This window comes from Notolabrus celidotus, chromosome 5 (genome assembly GCF_009762535.1).
Source record: "Notolabrus celidotus isolate fNotCel1 chromosome 5, fNotCel1.pri, whole genome shotgun sequence".
Lineage (NCBI taxonomy): Eukaryota > Metazoa > Chordata > Actinopteri > Labriformes > Labridae > Notolabrus > Notolabrus celidotus.
In genome coordinates, this window is record NC_048276.1 from 14,729,792 (window position 1) to 14,748,287 (window position 18,496).

Below are 18,496 nucleotides of genomic sequence, written 5' to 3' on the forward strand. Positions count from 1 at the left end.
TACAGCTCAGGTCAAACTGCTCTCAAGAACTTTTCTCTTAACAAGATGTCAGCAGTATCATGTCATACTAATTCTTCTGTAAGTTTGTAATTTAGAAGGGAGACATGCCATTACAAACCAAGCACTTGACCCCTTGTTGTGTCTCTGCTTCTTATATAAACAGCTACATATCTAATGTCATTTTATGGCCAATAATGTTTCACATTTGGTATGTTGTTATTTTATCTTCTGAATTGTCCTATGCAGACTGGATATGGTAGAACAAGTTACACAGTTATGCAATTGAGACAGGTTGCTTAGGTGCAAGTAAGCCTTTCCTTGTAAGTTGTGTAAGATTTAAGACTCAAAATAACAATGAAAACACATATAGGCAAGTATAATAATAATCTGGAGGCATTTCTTGTTCCGTTGACTTAAAGGCATTTTAAAAAAAAACAACTAAAAAAAATAAAATTAAGCTGAGCTCAAATCAGTTAAATATAGCTGAATTGACAATAGATCCCATGGCTACTTATTTGTAGTAAGGGCCACTCATAGTAAAGAAACACACTGAAAATAATCCTCTTTAAAACCAATGCCCTTTAGCTACAGTTTAGCATCACTATTAACATTTCAGCTCATAGTTTGGATATACTGCCCAACACTTGACTTATTGATTCACTCGTGCCATTTTTTAGTAAACATTAAACAATTTCATTTTTCTGCTAAAATGTTTTAACTCTCAAAGCCTGTTAAGCTTTGAACAGCAGTTGAGCAAAGTTAGCAGCTAGCTTGCTGGCATGTCAAACCATGTAGCAGCTACGCAGCCTCATATTTACTAAGAAATAGCCTTAACTTGAGTGTGCTTAAGCTGTCTCAGGTAAGGAAAATTAGGTTACAAATAAGTGAACCTTTTTATGACATTTTGTCAGGCAGACATACACAGAAATTCAAGTGAATGCTAGTTTAGCCATATGTTTGCTAGTTGCAACAGTTAGGGTTGGGATTAGCAACTGAAAGGAGTCACTTTGGAGGGTTTTTACCAGCAGTTTAAATCTGAGAGCAGTGTCTCTCATTCAGATGTTTAAAAGAAATTGCTCCTTTTCAGCCATAAGTCAGCATCTTTTTCTGCCTCTAACAATCATAATTTAGTGAAGGGGACCTCAGGACAGCTAAGTTTACATCTCAAAAGCAAAAAGCTTCTTTGATGCTATTTGAAACTTTTATCACTACCCTAAAAGCGGCAGGGAGTCACTGTTTGTACCTTTTTAAATCCAATTAGCATGATGAGCAGGGAGAAATGCTCTTGTTATTTGTCATAAAGGACCCATCATACTTTTTGCTGCTTGGAAAACTTTTGCTAATCCTTAGGTTAGCTAAGTGACATAAGTGCAAAACCATTACTGATAATTAACCACAGGTGATGTTCATGTCAGTTTCATTCTATCTAAGCTAACAATGCAAAGTGCTAAATAATGAAAGCAATAAAGCTTCCCTACTTAGTTATGAATAATTTTGCAGCTCAGCAGGAACACAGTGCTCACCAGTTATTTAAAAATAGACCTGTTATTAAAGAAGAAAAAAAAACTGTAATATTCTATGCTGTCCCTGCGTGGAGTACATAACTGTGTGAACTGGTTATATTAAACACAGCCCACAGAAAGCATCTCAGTAAATAAAATTCTTCTCCTCATACACTCTCAATCCCTCTCCTGGAGTGAATGGCAGCATTGTTTCAGCTGTCAGGAACCATTAAACCGTGCTCCCGTAAACAAACATCATGGTTCAGAAATGGAGATGAGCAGCCCCTCCAGCGGCCCCACAGAGGATGAAACATTCCAACATTTTCCAAATCCCAAATCCTGGGTGATTTAAAGGTGCAACCAAAAAGTTACTTAGTCTTGGCTTTCTGTTTGGTGGCTGGTGCAGCAGCTGCAGCAGCTGAAGCTGCCAGTGCAGGTTTGGCGGCAGGTTCAGGTGCAGGAGAACGTTTTACTGAATCAATCAGACCCATGAACCTGTATCAAATTAGATACAATGTAAAAAGAAAAAAAAAGTTAATAACAGTAAATGTGTTGTAAGTGAGATATTAATAGCACTTTAAATGAATATTTATAAAGCCTAGATGACTCACATGCTTTTGATTTTCTTAACAAGGTTTTTAACCGCTCTCACCATCCTCCTTATCCGCAGCTGTGACAAAATGACAGAAAGATAAGCATTTTAAACATTTCTAGATCAATTCTTTATTGGCATCAATAATAATTTGAATAATTAACATGTGTTATTTTCATCTAGGAAAATAGCTTGTGTATTTCCTGGTCAAAAATGTGTTATACTATATAATTTACATTTCTTTATCTTATTTTTTTTGCTTGGGTAGTGTTGCTGGTTGCTGTTATATATTGTAATCAGAAAGTTGAGGAAAAAAAACAATATTATTTCTTACCTTTTGCTTTTTGTATAACAGAGGAATGGAGAAAATTGCAATCACAGCTGTTCAACAAAGACAAGGAGGGAAAAAATGTTTAGTTTCAGAATTATTTTATGTGATTATCTGCAGTTTTAGACTATGGTAGGGTAACCTCCTCCCACAGCTCCACAGTTATCATACCTTTCATATACTCTCCTTTCTGTCCAGTGTAACTCAGTAAACTGGTAACTGGTCTAGATGCTTTTATTGCATGTATTACAGGGAGATGGTACTAACATATTCACACATTTTCAACTCGCTAAAAGTTCCTCTGCTGCTTCATCACTCAGTCTGGTGTCTCCTTTGTCCACGCTGTCACTTATGTGTAATGTTTATGCAGCCTAGAAAAAAGTAGCATTTGGATTGCAATCTGAATTGAATTTTTAGGTTAAAACATGTTTTGTTTTTTAATATTAAATCAACACATATGTATATGAGTGAACGGGCCCTGAGAGAGAAAGCCAAGCATTGTGGTTGGACAGATGTGATGAAGTCTGAACTATGCATGGCTTTTTTAAATTAAATTTTATGAGGTAGCTTATGATGAAGACACTCAATTAGATCTTTATATTTGAGGTGTCAGCTGAGAAAACCTTTTAAACAGAGCTTACCTGTTATCACCAGAGTCAGGCCATTGATCTGTACACCCACACAGGTCAGTAGATACAGGAATATAACAAACTAAAAGAAAGATTGCAAACAATCACTTTGCAATAATAATCAAAAACAAAGTCCATGTCGTCTGAAATGAATGATTGCAGGTTATGTTTTAAGTTTTAACTGGAAACTGAGGGAACTACAAATGCAACAGTAGTGGTAAGCAGCAACATTATTTTATCACCATAATCATACCTTGAGAGAGTCAATCATGCTCTCGATGAAAAGCAGACGTTTGATTTCTGTGACAGCAAATGCAATCAGCAGCACCACCTCCTCCACCAGCATCACTGTATCTTTATCTGTCAGAGAGCTGTCATTATCCAGGTATGACCTGCAGACAGAGACACACATATAGGCCCTGAAGGTCACAGAAGAGCTCCTTACATCTGCCACATCTGAATGCAGAAGTTAATCAAAGCAGTAGAAACCCCACATTTGATCACAGCTGCAGCATCATTGAGAGTAAAGTGCAGAAGCAGTCAGTGACTGCAACATTTTTTTTTTAAATAATCCATGGATTCCTGACTTATCCTTGGCAGACTCACTGGAAGGGATGGACGCCGGGGTTCCAGCGCATCAGTTCCAGCAATTTATAATACAGGCGGAGGGCGAAGGTGACAGACATGATACTTAGAAAGATGTGTGAGAGCACGGTGATGGCACTGAGCTGGAACACACTGGCCAGACTGATCACAAGTCCTGTGAACACCACACCGGTCCTCCTCATGTGCCGCCAGTACACCAGATCCACAACTAAACAAGAAGAGACACAGAAACAGAATGTGTGACTGACAGAGGGACACTCTCAGCTTAGATCAGGGGTTCCCAAACTTTGCCATGCAGAGGACCCCTATAATAGTAGCCTCTGAAAGAGAATACCCTCTTGCAAGATTCCTTAAACTCCTTATATATTACAACAGCAAATATCAAAAATTTAAAATACAACTTTCTTTCAACGTTTTTTTGTGAACAGTCTTATATAAACACATTTGGGCACATCACCACCATCTTATTTGCGGTAGTGAAGCCAAACTTTATGTATGCTGGCTCATAGTGATGATGATTTTAGATGCCCTGGTGGTATCCTGTGTTTGTGGCTCTTTTGCGGCTGAGTCATGTTCAGTTCGCTTGCCAGGTGTCTTTTTCTATCTTGAGATTTTTCCAATTTATCCACTCTCATAGAAAGTAATTTGCTAGTTTTCAGTGTTTCAGTAAAACTTTTAAATATATCAGTGTCAGTCATGTTGGCTGCTCAGCTCTGATTGGCTGTGTTATTTTCTTTTGATTAAAAGATTATCATAGAAGAGGAACACAGATTTTTGATTCCCGGCGGTCAAAATAATATCATACTGTATATTGTAATAAGAATAAATAGCAAAATAGAAAAGCTTCTTTATTTGAATGTTGTAAAGAATGAAAAAAGTATGACATAGCTTAACAAAGAAAAATAATAGGACAAAGCCCAGCACGTAATAATCAACATTTGTGAATCATAGCTGTGTTAGCATACACCATGCATCTTCTCTTCCCTAAAATTCAAATCCAGGGCATCCTTTTCTCGTCAGAATCTTTTCTCACCATAAAAGAAGATATTTCAGGCCAAAGATGTCTCTGAATTTATGCACTGCTTTTAATAATGCACATTTTTGGATGAATAATAAATGAAGGAATAATTATACGGTGACTCACAGTATGATATCCCATATTCAACCACTTATACATTAAATGAGCCTCTTTGCTTCTGTGTTCATCTCAAGATAATCACCTGAGTAATAAACATTCAGTGTCTCACACATGATCATGGAACTACAACAACATGTGTTGGTCACACATGAACACAAAAAAACCCCCAGCTTTTAGAATTATCTTCTTATTTAATCAAGACTCTGGTGAGGTAAACAAGAGCCACTCATACTTATGCTGCTACACCTATGAGGTCATTTTCCAAGTGTGGTTTAACCTGAACTTAACACTGAATATTATCCTTACAACAAGTACAAAATGCAATAATCATCTCTACAAGGAAAACACGCATCTATCTTTCATTACTGGACAATTTGGACCGTTGAGAATGAATTAAACAACATTCAATCAGCATTAGGATCAAATTTGGTTGAGTCCAAGTCCGTCCATCTGTCCACAGAATGAAAGACATGCTGACTTCTCATCCTGTCTGTATTCACACATGCCAGGCCGAGAAATTAAACGCTGCAGCTGCTCTCTGACCAGCTCCCTGTCTAGTCTGATTCCCTTACTCAAAGCTGTGTGTTTATTTCCTTACGTTTGTTGCCCATTTCAGCTGAGATTCGGCTCCCTCTCCTCTTCCTTCACTTCCACTGTCGGCTCCCACTTCAGGCTTTTTTTGGCCTCCCAGCTCGGTCAGCAATATAAGGCCTGGCTGGCCTAATTTTATCCTGTATTGGATACCCCATGTGTGAACACACACACACACACACACATAGACACTCAGATACAGACACACTCAAAAGGGGAACCTGAGACATCAGCATGTACTCGTCCCTGAGCTTTCAGAGACTCTCAGGGTTCCTCAGCCAGTTGGTGGCTGACCTGCACCCTGAGGCCTCACAAGCAGCCAATTCAATGAAAAACAAGGTTTCTATGTCAAATTAACACAAAACAGGATTAATAAGAACAGAGACACCCACTTTCTACACACTACTGTCCCCTCAAGCTGTATGCTGCAGCATTTATGTCAAAGCAATGAATTTATAATGAAGCTAGAAACACACCATGACATAATAGAACGGATACAGAGCTGCTTCATTAGTCTGATTTCAATTTAAATGCAAACCAGAAATATGTAAAGGCATTTATTTCTGCTAAGACGAGAATAATGTGGATTCTCATTTCAGTTCTATGTTGATGTCTCTGATGACCCTTTAAGAGTCGGTCTGAATAGAACCTGAACCCACACACAGCTCTTTGTCTTAAAATGCTACTCTTCAAAACCCCACCCTGTAGTTTACATAATGAATTATTTGTTTCATAATTATCTTAGAGGCAGATATTAGCCCGTCAGGGTGGGGGGGAATAGGACGTAATTGCAGACCAAGGGGTTCTAAAAGTTAGCCTCGAAATTATAATAAACCAAAATTGTAAGTGAGTAAAACTAAACCACTGCTACAGAGCAGCTGACCAGAAAGTAAACTGTCAGGGGGCTCTAGGAATAACTCCTTAACCAAAAAAAAGAAAAACTCAAGGGTTGCCAGGGATGTTTCAAGAAAAGGTGCTAATGCAGACACACTACAAGAAGACACAGAAAGAACCTTCCACTATTACTAAGGGTAAAACAATGAGTCATCACAAAGCACTGCACCCCAAGAGTATAAGCATCCAACACCTGGCCTCAATTAGGGCCAATCAGACACTCACACACCTGACCTCGCTGTGGGATGATTCCTTCACCAAACTGCAAGTGGCCAGAGGGAGTTCTCTTCACAAACACATGGCTGTTTTTTTCCTGCTGCACGATACATACAAATAATGTTAATGTGAATAAATCCATTGCATTTTGTTAGCCCCTGCTGCCCCCTCCACAAGCATTGCAACCAATATGACTCAAAACTTAAGAACCAGATCACAATAATCTTCTGATATCTGCTATTAGAATCAGAATCAGAATCAGAATCAGGTTTATTGGCCAGGTATGCTTGAACACACAAGGAATTTGACTTAGGTAAACTGTGCTCTCTTTGTACAAGGCATAAGAATAAGACATACAAATAAAAAAATATAATAACAATACAAAAATAATAACATAATAACAATAACAATAATAACAAGTTAAGTTGAGTTATGACTCATGAAGTAACAGTTGTCTCTCAACCTGCATGTTTCAAAAAGAGTGTTATATCACTCTCAGTCATTTTTCTCAATAACTCTATGTTCTCTGATCTTTAATGCTGCGTGACAGAACCTTAAATGTCACAATAACATGAGAATATAATGTTATGTAATCTAATTTAAGTAATGCAATCTAATTTAATCTAAAGTAATGTAATCTCATTTAATTAACGCACTGTGAATTAAAGTAATGTTATATAGCTCCAGAAATGCTATGTATCCAGTGTCATTTCAAAAGTTGTTTTAAAACCAGTTTATTAAGTGATGCATTTGACTACAACGTAATGAGCTGCCTCTAATGTAATGTATTTTTAGTACAGTGTAGTCTATGTTATGATGGCTGCAGTTCCCAGTCTCATATGTAAAATAGGAATATCATTTTAAAGGGATTGTCTGTATACATAATCGTAATAATGCTTTCCTTCCTCTTTTCTTCTCACAATCAACCACACACTGCGTGTTAAATGGCCGACAGTCCTGTAATCCACAGCAGTGGCAGCCCATAATCCTGACTGATCAAAGGTTGAGATTACCAAAGAAGTGGGAGGGACAGAGCTGCAGATAGGCGGACAGTGAGGGATGGTGAGCTCAGACATAACAGTGGCGATGCAAACCAAGCAGGGATTGGTGCACACAAATAGCCAGCCAATCAGAGAATAGGCAGGGGAAAAATAACAAGGCAAGGAGAGAGCTTGTGAAAGAGGGACGAGCAATGAAAAAGCGAGGGAGAAGGTGAAATCACAGCAGTACAGAGGAGGGACCAAACAAAGAGGAGAGCAAGGATGAGTAGAGGAGAGAGCGCTGAGCTGTGAGGTCTCCAGAGAGGAAGCGGAAGAGGAGATGAGCAGGGAGAGGAGGGAGAGCAGCCAGCACTGAGAACATCCATCAGCTCAGGCAGCCATGCTCTGAGCCCTGGAGCAGCAGGGCTACGCAGACACGGCTCAGGCCCACCATCAGGCCTACCTCAGCTCCTCATCCCAGCCACAAACACCAGGGCAGGGATAAAAGAAGATTCTCTTAACATCAGCTGTGCATGAGAGCCATGAGGACGTCCAGGAAGGGCAGCGTGGAGATGCCTGCGTTCATGCGGCAGCTGGTGAAAGAGACAGAGAAGAGGGTCAGCTCTTTCTTCAAAGGGGGACGTGGAGGAGGAGCAGCAGAGGGGGAGCATCCAGGAGAGGGGGAGAAGGAGGAGGTCATCCCCAGCCCTTACCTGGACCGGCCTGTCCTGGACAAGTTAGCAGAGGAGGGCTGTGCTCGATGGGGCCTCACCTATGCCCTGGGGAGCATGCAAGGCTGGAGGGCCAACATGGAAGACTTCCATAATTGTGTGCCTCAGCTGGGAGGAGAGCTGGCTGACTGGAGCTTCTTCGCTGTGTTTGATGGTCATGCAGGCAGTACGGTGGCACAGTACTGCTCCCAGCACCTTCTGGGTCACATGCTGACCACAGGTGAAAGAGATGCTATGAGAAATGCATGACTGAAATTTAAGAGAACTGGTGTATTGATGTTTTTTGATTAAAGAGAATACAAAGAATTGATGTTTTGTAATAATGCCATATTTATGACATTTTATCCTTGAAACATTTTGTTTTCTGAAGAAAAAATTGAAGATAATTTTCCTTTGTTATCAGACATGATCATTATGACTGATCATATGTGTCCTGTGGTGTGTTTTTATGGGCTGCCCGGTGCAAAAAAAGTGTTACAACACTGTGTCTGTTTGTGCCTACAGGTGTATTGGGCGCAGAGGATGACCCTGAAAAAGTGAAAGCAGCCATCATTGAGGGCTTCCTGCAAACAGACAGGCACCTGCATTCTGTTGCACGTCGTGAAGGCTGGGAGAGGGGGGGCACCACTGTGGTGTCAACTTTCATCTCACCGTATTACATCTACTTTGCCAACTGTGGTGACTCAAGGGCCATGCTGTGCCGGTCTGGACAGGTTTGCTTCTCAACTGAGGACCACAAACCTTACAGCCCTCTTGAGAAAGAACGAATAGAGAGTGCAGGCGGCTCTGTGACCGTCCAAAGGATCAATGGCTCCCTGGCTGTGTCTCGTGCTCTAGGAGACTTCAGCTACAAGGGGGCCGAGAACCGAACACCCATCCAACAGATGGTGTCACCGGAGCCAGAGGTGTGTGTGGTGGAGCGCTCGCCAGCTGATGAGTTCTTAGTGCTGGCCTGTGACGGAGTGTGGGACACCATAAGCAATGAGGAGCTGTGCGCCTTCATCCACAACAGGCTGCGTGTCTGCACTGACCTGAGGGACGTCTGCACTCAAGTCATAGACCTCTGTCTCTATAAGGTCAGAACCTCTATGAACATGTGACATTAATATCTAGTTATCCAGCACTTTATGAACTCCCACATATTCACTAATTTAAATGGCAAAGGTTCTCACTGATTATAAACACAAAACATAATTTCACAGTTAATCTGTGTTACATCATTTTTTAATGGGCTGGGGATTTCATGTCACAGTTGAAAGGATTAACATAATCCCTTAAACTGTGAATGTGTTGACTTGATTTGGCTTGATGTGAATGCAGATAGTGTCGTTCCACTTTATGAACAAAGAGCTTTTCATTATGACACTCACTCAAGAGTTATTACTGTTTGACAAAGACATACCGTTATTCATCTGAATTAATTCTTCTACAGGTGTGTTTTACTTTTACTCAGACTTTAAAATAACCCCTCCCCCAGTCACATCTTGCCCAATATCCATTTTTTCCATCTGACAGCTTTGATGGAACTGTCAGTTCATAAGAAAATGTTTAAGTTACAGGCAGATTGATAAAAGTTCACAGCGTCACTGTTTGAAGTAACTGAGGGGTTCCACAGGGAACTGTGCTGGATCCTCTAGTTTTCCTCAGCTCCTCGGCGATTATTTTTTTTCGACGTAACTTTTGGTTTGTGTATTTTATGGCACCCCCTGTAGACAAAACAGTCTTTGCCAGTCTTGTACTGTACATGTCGGAGTAGTGTTTTTCTTATTCTCTCTCTCTCTCTTTACAACCAAAGAAATCACATCCCTCTGTCTTTTAACAGTCAAATGTGTCAACCAACAATAATCCTTGATTCAGAAAACTTAAAACAAAAGCTGTTCCAGCAATCACTTTAGACATCTACCCCATCACGGCAGTTTCAGATATTAAAAACATTTCAACAGAAATAATTAATCTTCTCCTTGATGACCTTGTTTGTTTTTGAAGGTCATAAAGATGCATCAGCATTCATTTCAGTCTGCTTTATGACCATCCCATATCCTAACAGGAGGTTTAATTTTTCCTCACTATGCAAAAAATGTAATATCATCTCATTTCAGTGGAACAGCAAACTTATGAGCAAATAGTGGCTTACTCACCCAAAAATGTATAAAGTATGGCTCTCCTCCTTGTGCTCAGAAAAAAAACTTGCTTAGCAGCCATTTGATTTTTTGATATACATTATTTATTTGTTTTTTACTTCTCAACAACGCATCCTCAAACTTAGTCTTCTTTGGCAGTTTGTGGTAGTGAAGTTGCAACAAAAGTCATCTAAAATACTCTGTACTGATCAAAGTTAGTGACATAATAACTCCCTGTGGGTATGTCACTATTTGCCATCCTCTAACATAGTGTTCACATGGTCTGATTTCAAAATGAAATTGAATTGCAGCTGCTTAAGACTGCTGTGCCCATACAGTGGCTATTGTCCAAAAGAGAAGCAGAGGATAGCTTCTTTAGCTTTAATGACAAACATTTAGACCATAAAAAGCAACTGCGAACCCTGCTAAAGGCTTTTCTCAGTCTCTGTAGACTCCTGCTACTGTCCATGGTATAATAGTGTGACAGACCACCTTAAAATAGACTGCAGAGGTGTCAGAGCAGGTTATATGGGATTATTCTGGTTTTCAGCGAGGACTCATTTCAGCCACCCTCACCCTGAGAGAGTCACACGGATGAAGGTTAATGTTCAAGAACACATAATTGCTCATTGTTCCGTTCTTATAGGAGACAAAGAGAATAATTTCAGACCACTGAAGGAGAATAATTATTCCATTATAGACAGCTTCCCTTATATTATAGCTGACATAGTTGAGCGTGTTTAATGAAGGAAGTTTTTAATATGGAGCACAATTCACAGTTAGTAATCTGTAGAATGAGGAAATTAGCTCTTCAAGACGGCCTAAGCTTATGCTTTGTTTGTTGTTCCCATTATTTCACTTGTGCATATATTTAGATTCCGTTATTTAAACATATCCTAATTATAACCGGGGTCAACAGAACCTCAAGGAGAAAGAAGAAAAAATGAGTATAGACATTTTATTCATCAGTCTTGAGTCACACAAGAGCACGCCAGGATAAACATGGGCCACACATGCACACTCTGCTCTGTTTGGCTATCATGTCCATCATGTCAGTGTTATGCAACTGCGCTTCAGCCTGGATACGCACAATGACCTCAAAATGTCACAGCTTCTTCCACACTCCACTTACTTCTTCCTGCTCTGCTGCATCTGTATGACAGCGGTGCACAAACCTGGAGGTGAAAATGATCTATTTCTAAATCTGCTCGCCCAGGATGAAATGGTGTTTGGTTTGTTGACATTTGTAAGGTCAGCCATCATTACTCACCTCTGCTGACGCTGCTTGTCTCCACAGGGCAGCCTGGACAACATCAGCATCATCCTGCTTTGCTTCCCTGGAGCCCCCCAGCTGTCAGCAGAGGCGTTACACCAGGAGGCTGAGCTGGAGGACCTGCTGGAGGCCAAAGTAGCAGGTGTGTGTGGGTACTGATGACATATACTGTCAGCTTGGAGACCATTGATTTTGTCAAAGTTTGATGATAAAACTCTAAAACGTTTCTGTTTCCTTGAGGTTTATGTTTTGAGTTTTGAGTATACTGTAATATTACAGCTGGCAGTTACATGGGGACTGATTGAAATCTAACAATCAGATACAAACTATATAAGCCTTTCATTGTATTACACCTTGATTTGTATCAGTTTGAGTGTAAGGCATAGTTTTCTGTATCCTGTAGGGAACACATTCAAAGAAAAGGCCAAAGTCAACAACTAAATCAGTGTCTGACGAACAAGAAATAGCAAATATGTCATATCTTCCTTTCCTGCAACTCTTGCATCAGTTTGCATTTTTCTTTGTTTTGCAGAAGCACTGGCACTTTCCTTTAATTACAATAATCCCTCATTCAGTATTATATCCTTGTGTAGTTAATATTCGCTAAAATATCACGTGTATTCAATCACCGTTGAAAATACACCCTAAGGGAGGGCTGGTGGCCTAGCAGTCTAAGCGGCCCACATACAGAGGCAATAGTCCTCGTCGCAGAGGTCACTGGTTCAACTCCCGTCCACGACAATGTGCTGCATGTCTTCCCCCTCTCTACTCCCCACATTTCCTGTCTCTCTTCAGCTGTCCTATCATAAAGGCACAAAGCCCAAAAATGTAACTTAAAAAAAAGAAAATACACCCTAATGACTATATAATTTAACCCTGTTTGAGTGATTTTAGCCAGATACTAACACTTTGCTGTCATGACACATTAATTTATTGTTTTAGGATAAAACTTTATTCCTTTATAACCCTTCATTACTCTCCAGCAAGAGCCAGTCGACTTTGTTGAGAGGTGGACTTGTTGGTTCTTCTGTTGTATTGTTGGTTGATGTTTTAAGGTTAAATCAGATTATTTAAAATAGCACAACTTAATGAATCTTCTTTATGCTGCATCTAAAGCTTGAAGAATTACCAGAAACTCACCAAATGTGTTTGTATGTTTTCTTTAATGTTCAACAGAGATTTATGAAGAGCTGTGTGCCAGAGGAGAGGAGCCAGACCTGCTGTCAGTCCTCACAGTCCTCGCATCCACGGTCATCCCCGGATTACCACCAGGGGGAGGCATACAGAGCAAGTAAGAGACATGAAATGAGTGTTGATGGTTCTCTCTGTATGTGTTTGTGTGTTCGTGCATGTCTGTGTTTAGTGCTATGTGGTATTGGAAATGACTTCCTTCTTACTTTTTTTTTCCTAACAGAAGAAACTGCATTATTTCTGCTTACTATCAACAAAGAGAGACGCACAACCCCACACTACCAAATGTAAGTAAGATTACACATTCATCTAATTTAACCATGAGATGATATGTTATCATCTCAACTATCAACAGCATATTCACCATGAGTTCCTTTTTGACCCGTCTGTCCAGGGCCTGGGAGGATCCTGAATTTGCCATCTCTGATTTAGTCTCCAGACATCCACTGAGGGACTGTAATTAATGTCAATATAAAAACAGTTTCTTCATGTGTGCAATTTAACAAAAAGGGAGATTATTAACAGACAGGAGTGTTTGTTTACATCATGCCAGCAAGCAGCATCTTGTCGTAATAAATACAATGCAAAAATAGATCTAATGGGAGCCTGTTACATTTTATATTTATATAAAAGGGACATTTTTTAAAACTTACTCAGAGACACTGATCCAGCAACAAACCTCTGCCTCATATTCAGTGAACAGTAGACAGGCTACATATGATCACTTTAAATGACGGTCTATTGTAATGAAAAACAAACAACTGTGAAATTGTACATTTTTGTTGGATATTTAAGGTAAATCAGTAAATATAGTGTTATATTTTAAAGATGATGTTATAAGAGTACATACATAAGAATAGATTATAAGGGTATTTCATGACTATGATGACTGCTTTTCCAGGAAGAGAAAAGTGTGGTGACGAAAACGGCATCAGCTAGCCAAAAACTAGCATGTAGCTAACATATATCCATTTGGTTAAACAGGGAATTCCAACAGTGCTAACAGCTGGTCAGCTGAAGGGAATGCACAAATATTTCTTCTTCCCTTAAAAGAGACAAGCTAATAAACTCTGGTGGAATATTTACATGATCATAAAATCTTCACACACACACACACACTCTATCAAGAACAAATACATTTCACACAGAACATACACTCTTTTTGATGATGTAACTTTTATAAGTTACTCGTTTCATTTTAACTTGTAGGATAAAATCCACTTGGTTGAAGTGATGCTTAGAAATTAGATTAATTGTTAAGATAATTCAGTAGATTGTTTGTAAGGAACTTTATAGCATGTTTCAGGTTTTATTGTGACCAAAAACTGAAGTCTGTGTAACCAAAATTGCCCAAATATCCCAAATCCTAAAGTCTTTGTCAACATACTAATACAATACACATAAAGTAATTAAGTTCTACACATATACAAATTTTATTTGTGTAATTACCATAACTCTAAAGACATTCTTCAATACAGCATAAGTGAAATGTGTTGTTTCTATAAGTTGGATGATGTACTGTGATGCCTTATCCATGTTTTATATTGTTGATAAAACAAACAGCATCAGAACGGGTCGATTTCAGAACGGGTCATTGTATCTGCATTGTTTCATTGTTCCAGCGAGTACTCTCCTGTGTATAGACCTTGACATTACATGTTAAGTCATGATTGTTTCAAACCTCAATAAAGAATATCTGACTGAAGACTTCAATATTTTTACGCACACAAAAAACAAAGACCTATTCTCTCCTCTCTGCTGTTGTGATTGTAAGAGCGAGAAAATTCATTAAGCATGATCACCAGAGGAAAAAAGGATGATTTAGTCTCTGAACCTCTTCTGATGAAGCATTTCTCCTCACAATCATCATCATGGCTGCTGATAAAAGCACAGATGATAAGAAGGGATAAAATGGGCTTTCTTGCATAGAAAGGATCTCCTCCAGCTGGCCGAGGAGAGCCTGAATGCTGCTCTCTGCTCTGATGATGTGACCCAACGACTATCTGCACACCACTTGTTGACAGAAGGACGTCCTCTACGGGGCCCGGTTTGATTAAATGTGCTCTATTGAAAACCCTGGATCTCAGCGCACTTTCATGATTACTATGAATTTCAATGATGTGTGTTGATGAAGCAAGATGGGCGACTTGTGAGCTATCAACTAATTAAAACATCTCTTTCTTAGTGCTTGTAAGCCCCCCTAAAAGCTCTGTTGAATACAAATAGCATTTCAAATGTTTTATATATGCAGCTAGTAAACTAAAAAGAGGCTGTGGATGTTGTATTTAGGCCCACATGCTCTCTAATATTGACTACCACAGCACATAAAACTGTATTTATTGAGGAACTCAGAGGAAGTGAGCAGCTCTCTTAAATCAGCAGTCCCCTTTAAGTGCTCCTTTGCTGCTTCTCCCATCTGATTGCTTTTGTATAAGCCAATCACTTCAGGACATCAGACCCCTCTTCACAGAGATGGTGAATTCTTTAAACTGTGTTCATCTTCTGGCTCTCTTTCTATAAACGGAATGAAATGTAATCACTTCTTTGATGTCCTGAATCCATGCTTGGGGTCTGCTATTACGTGCATAGACTTCCACTGATAGAGGATAAATTGAGAAAAAGTACTCTATTATCAGAGTTTGGACATGTCATACTAAGTGGGTAAATTATTGACTTACTCCAGATTAAATAAGATGGAACATTGCCCCAAAATAGAGACCCCAAAGCAGTGCACACAAGTGGAACATCGGTTTGTTGCTACCTATCCACACTGGTTTCCTGTAGACGATTATTCATAATGGCCAAAGCCCCAACGCCTCCAGAGAATCCGTTCTGATATCCATAGCTCTGCCGTGGACCCTGATGGGCTGTTTCACTCAGCTGCTTCTGCAGCAGAGCCAGAGACACCTTATTAGACACCATGAACTCATTGACAGAGATCATCTCTCCTGACAGACGGCGGCCCACATGAGCCCCATCATTCACTGCCTCAGTCTCACTGTCACACACCGTCTCCACGGAGCCCTCCGTGTAGCGGTGTCTCCCCGGAGGGCAGTGAGAGGCGGGCTGCACAGTGTTGCGTTTTAAGCGTTTTTGTCTGAGGTGTACAGGCAGACGCCTCTGGTTGTGCTTTTTCTTGTGGAGGCAGGGGCAGCAGAGCCTCAGACAGCCTGGTGCAGAGCAGGAGCAGGACTGGTGCCGCCCGGGGCAAACCAACTTACCCACAATCCAGTTGAGAGTCTGCTTTATGATGATAGAAATTACATTAAAAAGTGAGTAGATGCAACACACCCCCATCAAGATGAAAAGGCAGTTCCCAAGTCGGTATGCCTCCTGAGACTCATAGTGTTGTCTCTGGCTGCTCACCAGATCCCCAAAGCCGATGGTGCTGAAGGCCACGAAACAGAAGTAGAGAGAGTCCACGTAGCTCCAGTTCTCCATGGAACTGTACAGGGTGGAGGCACTGCAGGCAATCAGAATTGATGCCACACCGAGGATCAGCATCACATAGTAGACTGACGGCTTCCAGCCTTCAAGACTGTCCTCCTCACCAGATGATTCCTCCCTGCTTGACACCACCCCGACTCCAGCACACCTCAGCCGGCGCTCGTGACACCAACGCATGATGTACGCAAGCATGGTGATAATCCTCTCCAGGAAGAGGTTGAAGAAGAGGATGGTGGCAGCACAGCCGATCAGACCGTAAAAGATCAGGAATATCTTTCCAGCTATTGTTGCAGGCGTTGTCATGCCAAAGCCTGGAGAAGAGATAAAGGTCAAGGTCATAAGCCGCCATTTTGGAGTTTGTAGCGAGAGAAACAAATTGAAAAACTTTTTGATTTAGCATCACCAGACTCACCAATAGTGGAGACCACTGTGCCCACAAAGTAAAAAGCTCCAGAAAAGTCCCATCGAGGCCTCAACGCGTCCACTCTGATCCCAGCTCCATTTGCCTCCTCATACTGCCGCAGCAGAGTATGCAGGGCACCTAGGTTCACCCTGTACCTCTGAGTGAAGTTGTCCAGCTGTTGTTTCCAGAGGCGGCGGGCTCGCAGCTCAAAGGGGTGCTCCAGAGCTGAGAAGATGGCCGCCCCACATAGTAAGTAGAGCAGAATGAGCCCAGCCAGAAGGCAGAACCGGGCATTGTCTTCATTCATGGGCGCCCTGCAGCAGCAGCAGCCAGCAGCCCTCCTCTGAGCCATGAGAAGTGCTGATACACCACTGCAACAGCATGCACTACACTGCCACTCACACACTCACAGTGTTTGTTTCATGCATCACTCACTACGCAAAATACATGCACTGGATTTATAAAGTAACTGAAGTTAAATTGCAAAAAGTATTTGGCTCCTGCAATTGAAAAGATCTCAACTGACGGCTGCTTTGGTCACGCAGCAGAAAAATTATGCATTTGAAGACAACATATCTGTAAGACAACAAAGTAAGTGTATATTAGTTATATGTTTCCAACAATAAAGATAATTTTTTGTAATTTTCAGTTTCAAATAGGAAAATGTATTTAAATGTAAAGGAAATTTCTCTGACAACATAGTTATAACAAAGATAACAAAGCACTGGTTCAATCAGTATTTCATTAAGATGTACTCAATATCCTCATGATGATCATATTTTAAATGCAAAAGAAAAAATCATGAAGTACCTGGTCTTGTTGATCTGTTCCCTGAGCACTGCTGGTCTGCTGCTCTCGTTCCATGGGTCTGTTGAACAATGACCAGAGAGAGGAAGCCTCTTGAGGGTTTTTTTTTTTTTGCAAACTGAAAGGCTGTCTGATGTTTCATCTGTCACACACTGACATCATCATCCCCTCCCCGCCCCCTCTGTGTTTGAACATACCCAGACCCAGACTGATGCAGCCATCTCTTCTGCTACTCCCCCCCCTTTTTATTTTTTATTTATCTGCTGCACCTTACCTTCTAAACTTCACCTTAAAAGCAACAAGTGACAAAGGTTTGCTTTTGGTGCATTTAATCAATCATTTATATCTGACGATGTTTTAATTCCAAACTTGATGACTTTTGTTAAAGCGAATGCTGAGTAATAGTTTTAAAATTGAACAAGCTCAAAGGTTAGTAAGGATTCATTTAGATCATTGAAATTCAGTATAAGAAAAGATATTGCACCTCTGAGGTACCCCTGAGCAAGGCACCTCAGACCTGCTCCAGTGAGGTAATTTCTCAGAAACCAGACTGTGTTTTGTTTTGCTGCTCCTCTAAGAAGGCTTTTTGTTGAGGCTACAGACTGCGTGGGAGGATTGAGCATGACTCTCACTTTCTGTCTGCTCATCCCTTTAATCTCATGAGGGGCAGCAGGTAAGGGCAGGGGTTCCCTCCGCCTGCCGTCTGATGGCTGAGTGACGGGAGCCGACAGGTGTTGCTGACAGAGAACACATCTGCCTTCATCTCACAGCAAGCCCGGCATCAGGTGTTGAACTTTAGAGAGTGTGATATTCTTGTTTTTTTCCAGGCTTAAAGAGCTGAATATCCTTCTCTTTAACAAAATAGTCATTGATGTATGTAAATGTATGTGTAAGTACATCAGTACAGTGATATCTATCAATGTTTTACTTAGTTGGTAACTGCGTAACAGGTTTTGGAAATAATCAGTGACCAAATTATTAGATTAATTTAACAAAAGGCTTTTGACAAACATGGAAAACACACTTGAAGCATCTAGGGTTAGGGTTA

General features: G+C 40.5%; 3 protein-coding genes across 4 annotated transcripts; 1 reads left to right on the plus strand and 2 right to left on the minus strand.

Annotated features, from left to right (window-relative positions):
- Window positions 1-731: 731 nt before the first annotated feature.
- Window positions 732-14,496, plus strand: ppm1nb (protein phosphatase, Mg2+/Mn2+ dependent, 1Nb (putative)). 2 transcript variants are annotated; one of them, XM_034682992.1, is made up of 7 exons: window positions 732-859; window positions 7,452-8,427; window positions 8,712-9,283; window positions 11,625-11,742; window positions 12,777-12,891; window positions 13,015-13,078; window positions 13,186-14,496. In XM_034682992.1, the coding sequence occupies exons 2-7, from the start codon at window positions 8,010-8,012 to the stop codon at window positions 13,201-13,203; spliced, it is 1,305 nt and encodes a 434-aa protein (XP_034538883.1). In that variant the 5' UTR covers window positions 732-859; window positions 7,452-8,009; the 3' UTR covers window positions 13,204-14,496. The 2 variants fall into 2 exon arrangements, with proteins under 2 accessions (XP_034538883.1, XP_034538882.1); XM_034682991.1 differs by having other exon boundaries at window positions 13,015-13,224.
- Window positions 1,226-5,448, minus strand: rtn2b (reticulon 2b). Its single transcript, XM_034682993.1, has 7 exons — window positions 5,394-5,448; window positions 3,658-3,865; window positions 3,305-3,443; window positions 3,064-3,133; window positions 2,429-2,475; window positions 2,114-2,172; window positions 1,226-1,997 (listed from the first exon to the last, which is right to left on the minus strand). Exons 1-7 carry the CDS (start codon window positions 5,404-5,406, stop codon window positions 1,871-1,873), a joined length of 663 nt encoding a protein of 220 aa, XP_034538884.1. The 5' UTR covers window positions 5,407-5,448; the 3' UTR covers window positions 1,226-1,870.
- LOC117812302 (potassium channel subfamily K member 13) lies at window positions 12,745-17,555 on the minus strand. Its single transcript, XM_034682990.1, has 3 exons — window positions 17,452-17,555; window positions 16,651-17,217; window positions 12,745-16,549 (listed from the first exon to the last, which is right to left on the minus strand). The coding sequence occupies exons 2-3, from the start codon at window positions 16,991-16,993 to the stop codon at window positions 15,549-15,551; spliced, it is 1,344 nt and encodes a 447-aa protein (XP_034538881.1). The 5' UTR covers window positions 16,994-17,217; window positions 17,452-17,555; the 3' UTR covers window positions 12,745-15,548.
- Between the last annotated feature and the right edge of the window lie 941 nt (window positions 17,556-18,496).

Bases quoted from the DNA above. Each gene is read 5' to 3' on its own strand.
- ppm1nb (XM_034682991.1), top strand. From the start codon at position 8,010: ATGAGAGCCATGAGGACGTCCAGGAAGGGCAGCGTGGAGATGCCTGCG. The intron at 9,284-11,624 runs GTCAGAACCTCT...TTGTCTCCACAG, and splicing joins TAGACCTCTGTCTCTATAAG to GGCAGCCTGGACAACATCAG. The intron at 11,743-12,776 runs GTGTGTGTGGGT...AATGTTCAACAG, and splicing joins GCTGGAGGCCAAAGTAGCAG to AGATTTATGAAGAGCTGTGT.
- LOC117812302 (XM_034682990.1), bottom strand. From the start codon at position 16,993: ATGGCTCAGAGGAGGGCTGCTGGCTGCTGCTGCTGCAGGGCGCCCATG. The intron at 16,550-16,650 runs GTGAGTCTGGTG...TCTCTTCTCCAG, and splicing joins CACAGTGGTCTCCACTATTG to GCTTTGGCATGACAACGCCT.
- rtn2b (XM_034682993.1), bottom strand. The intron at 2,476-3,063 runs GTAAGCTCTGTT...TTTGTTGAACAG, and splicing joins CCTGACTCTGGTGATAACAG to CTGTGATTGCAATTTTCTCC. The intron at 1,998-2,113 runs GTGAGTCATCTA...AATTTGATACAG, and splicing joins GTTAAGAAAATCAAAAGCAT to GTTCATGGGTCTGATTGATT.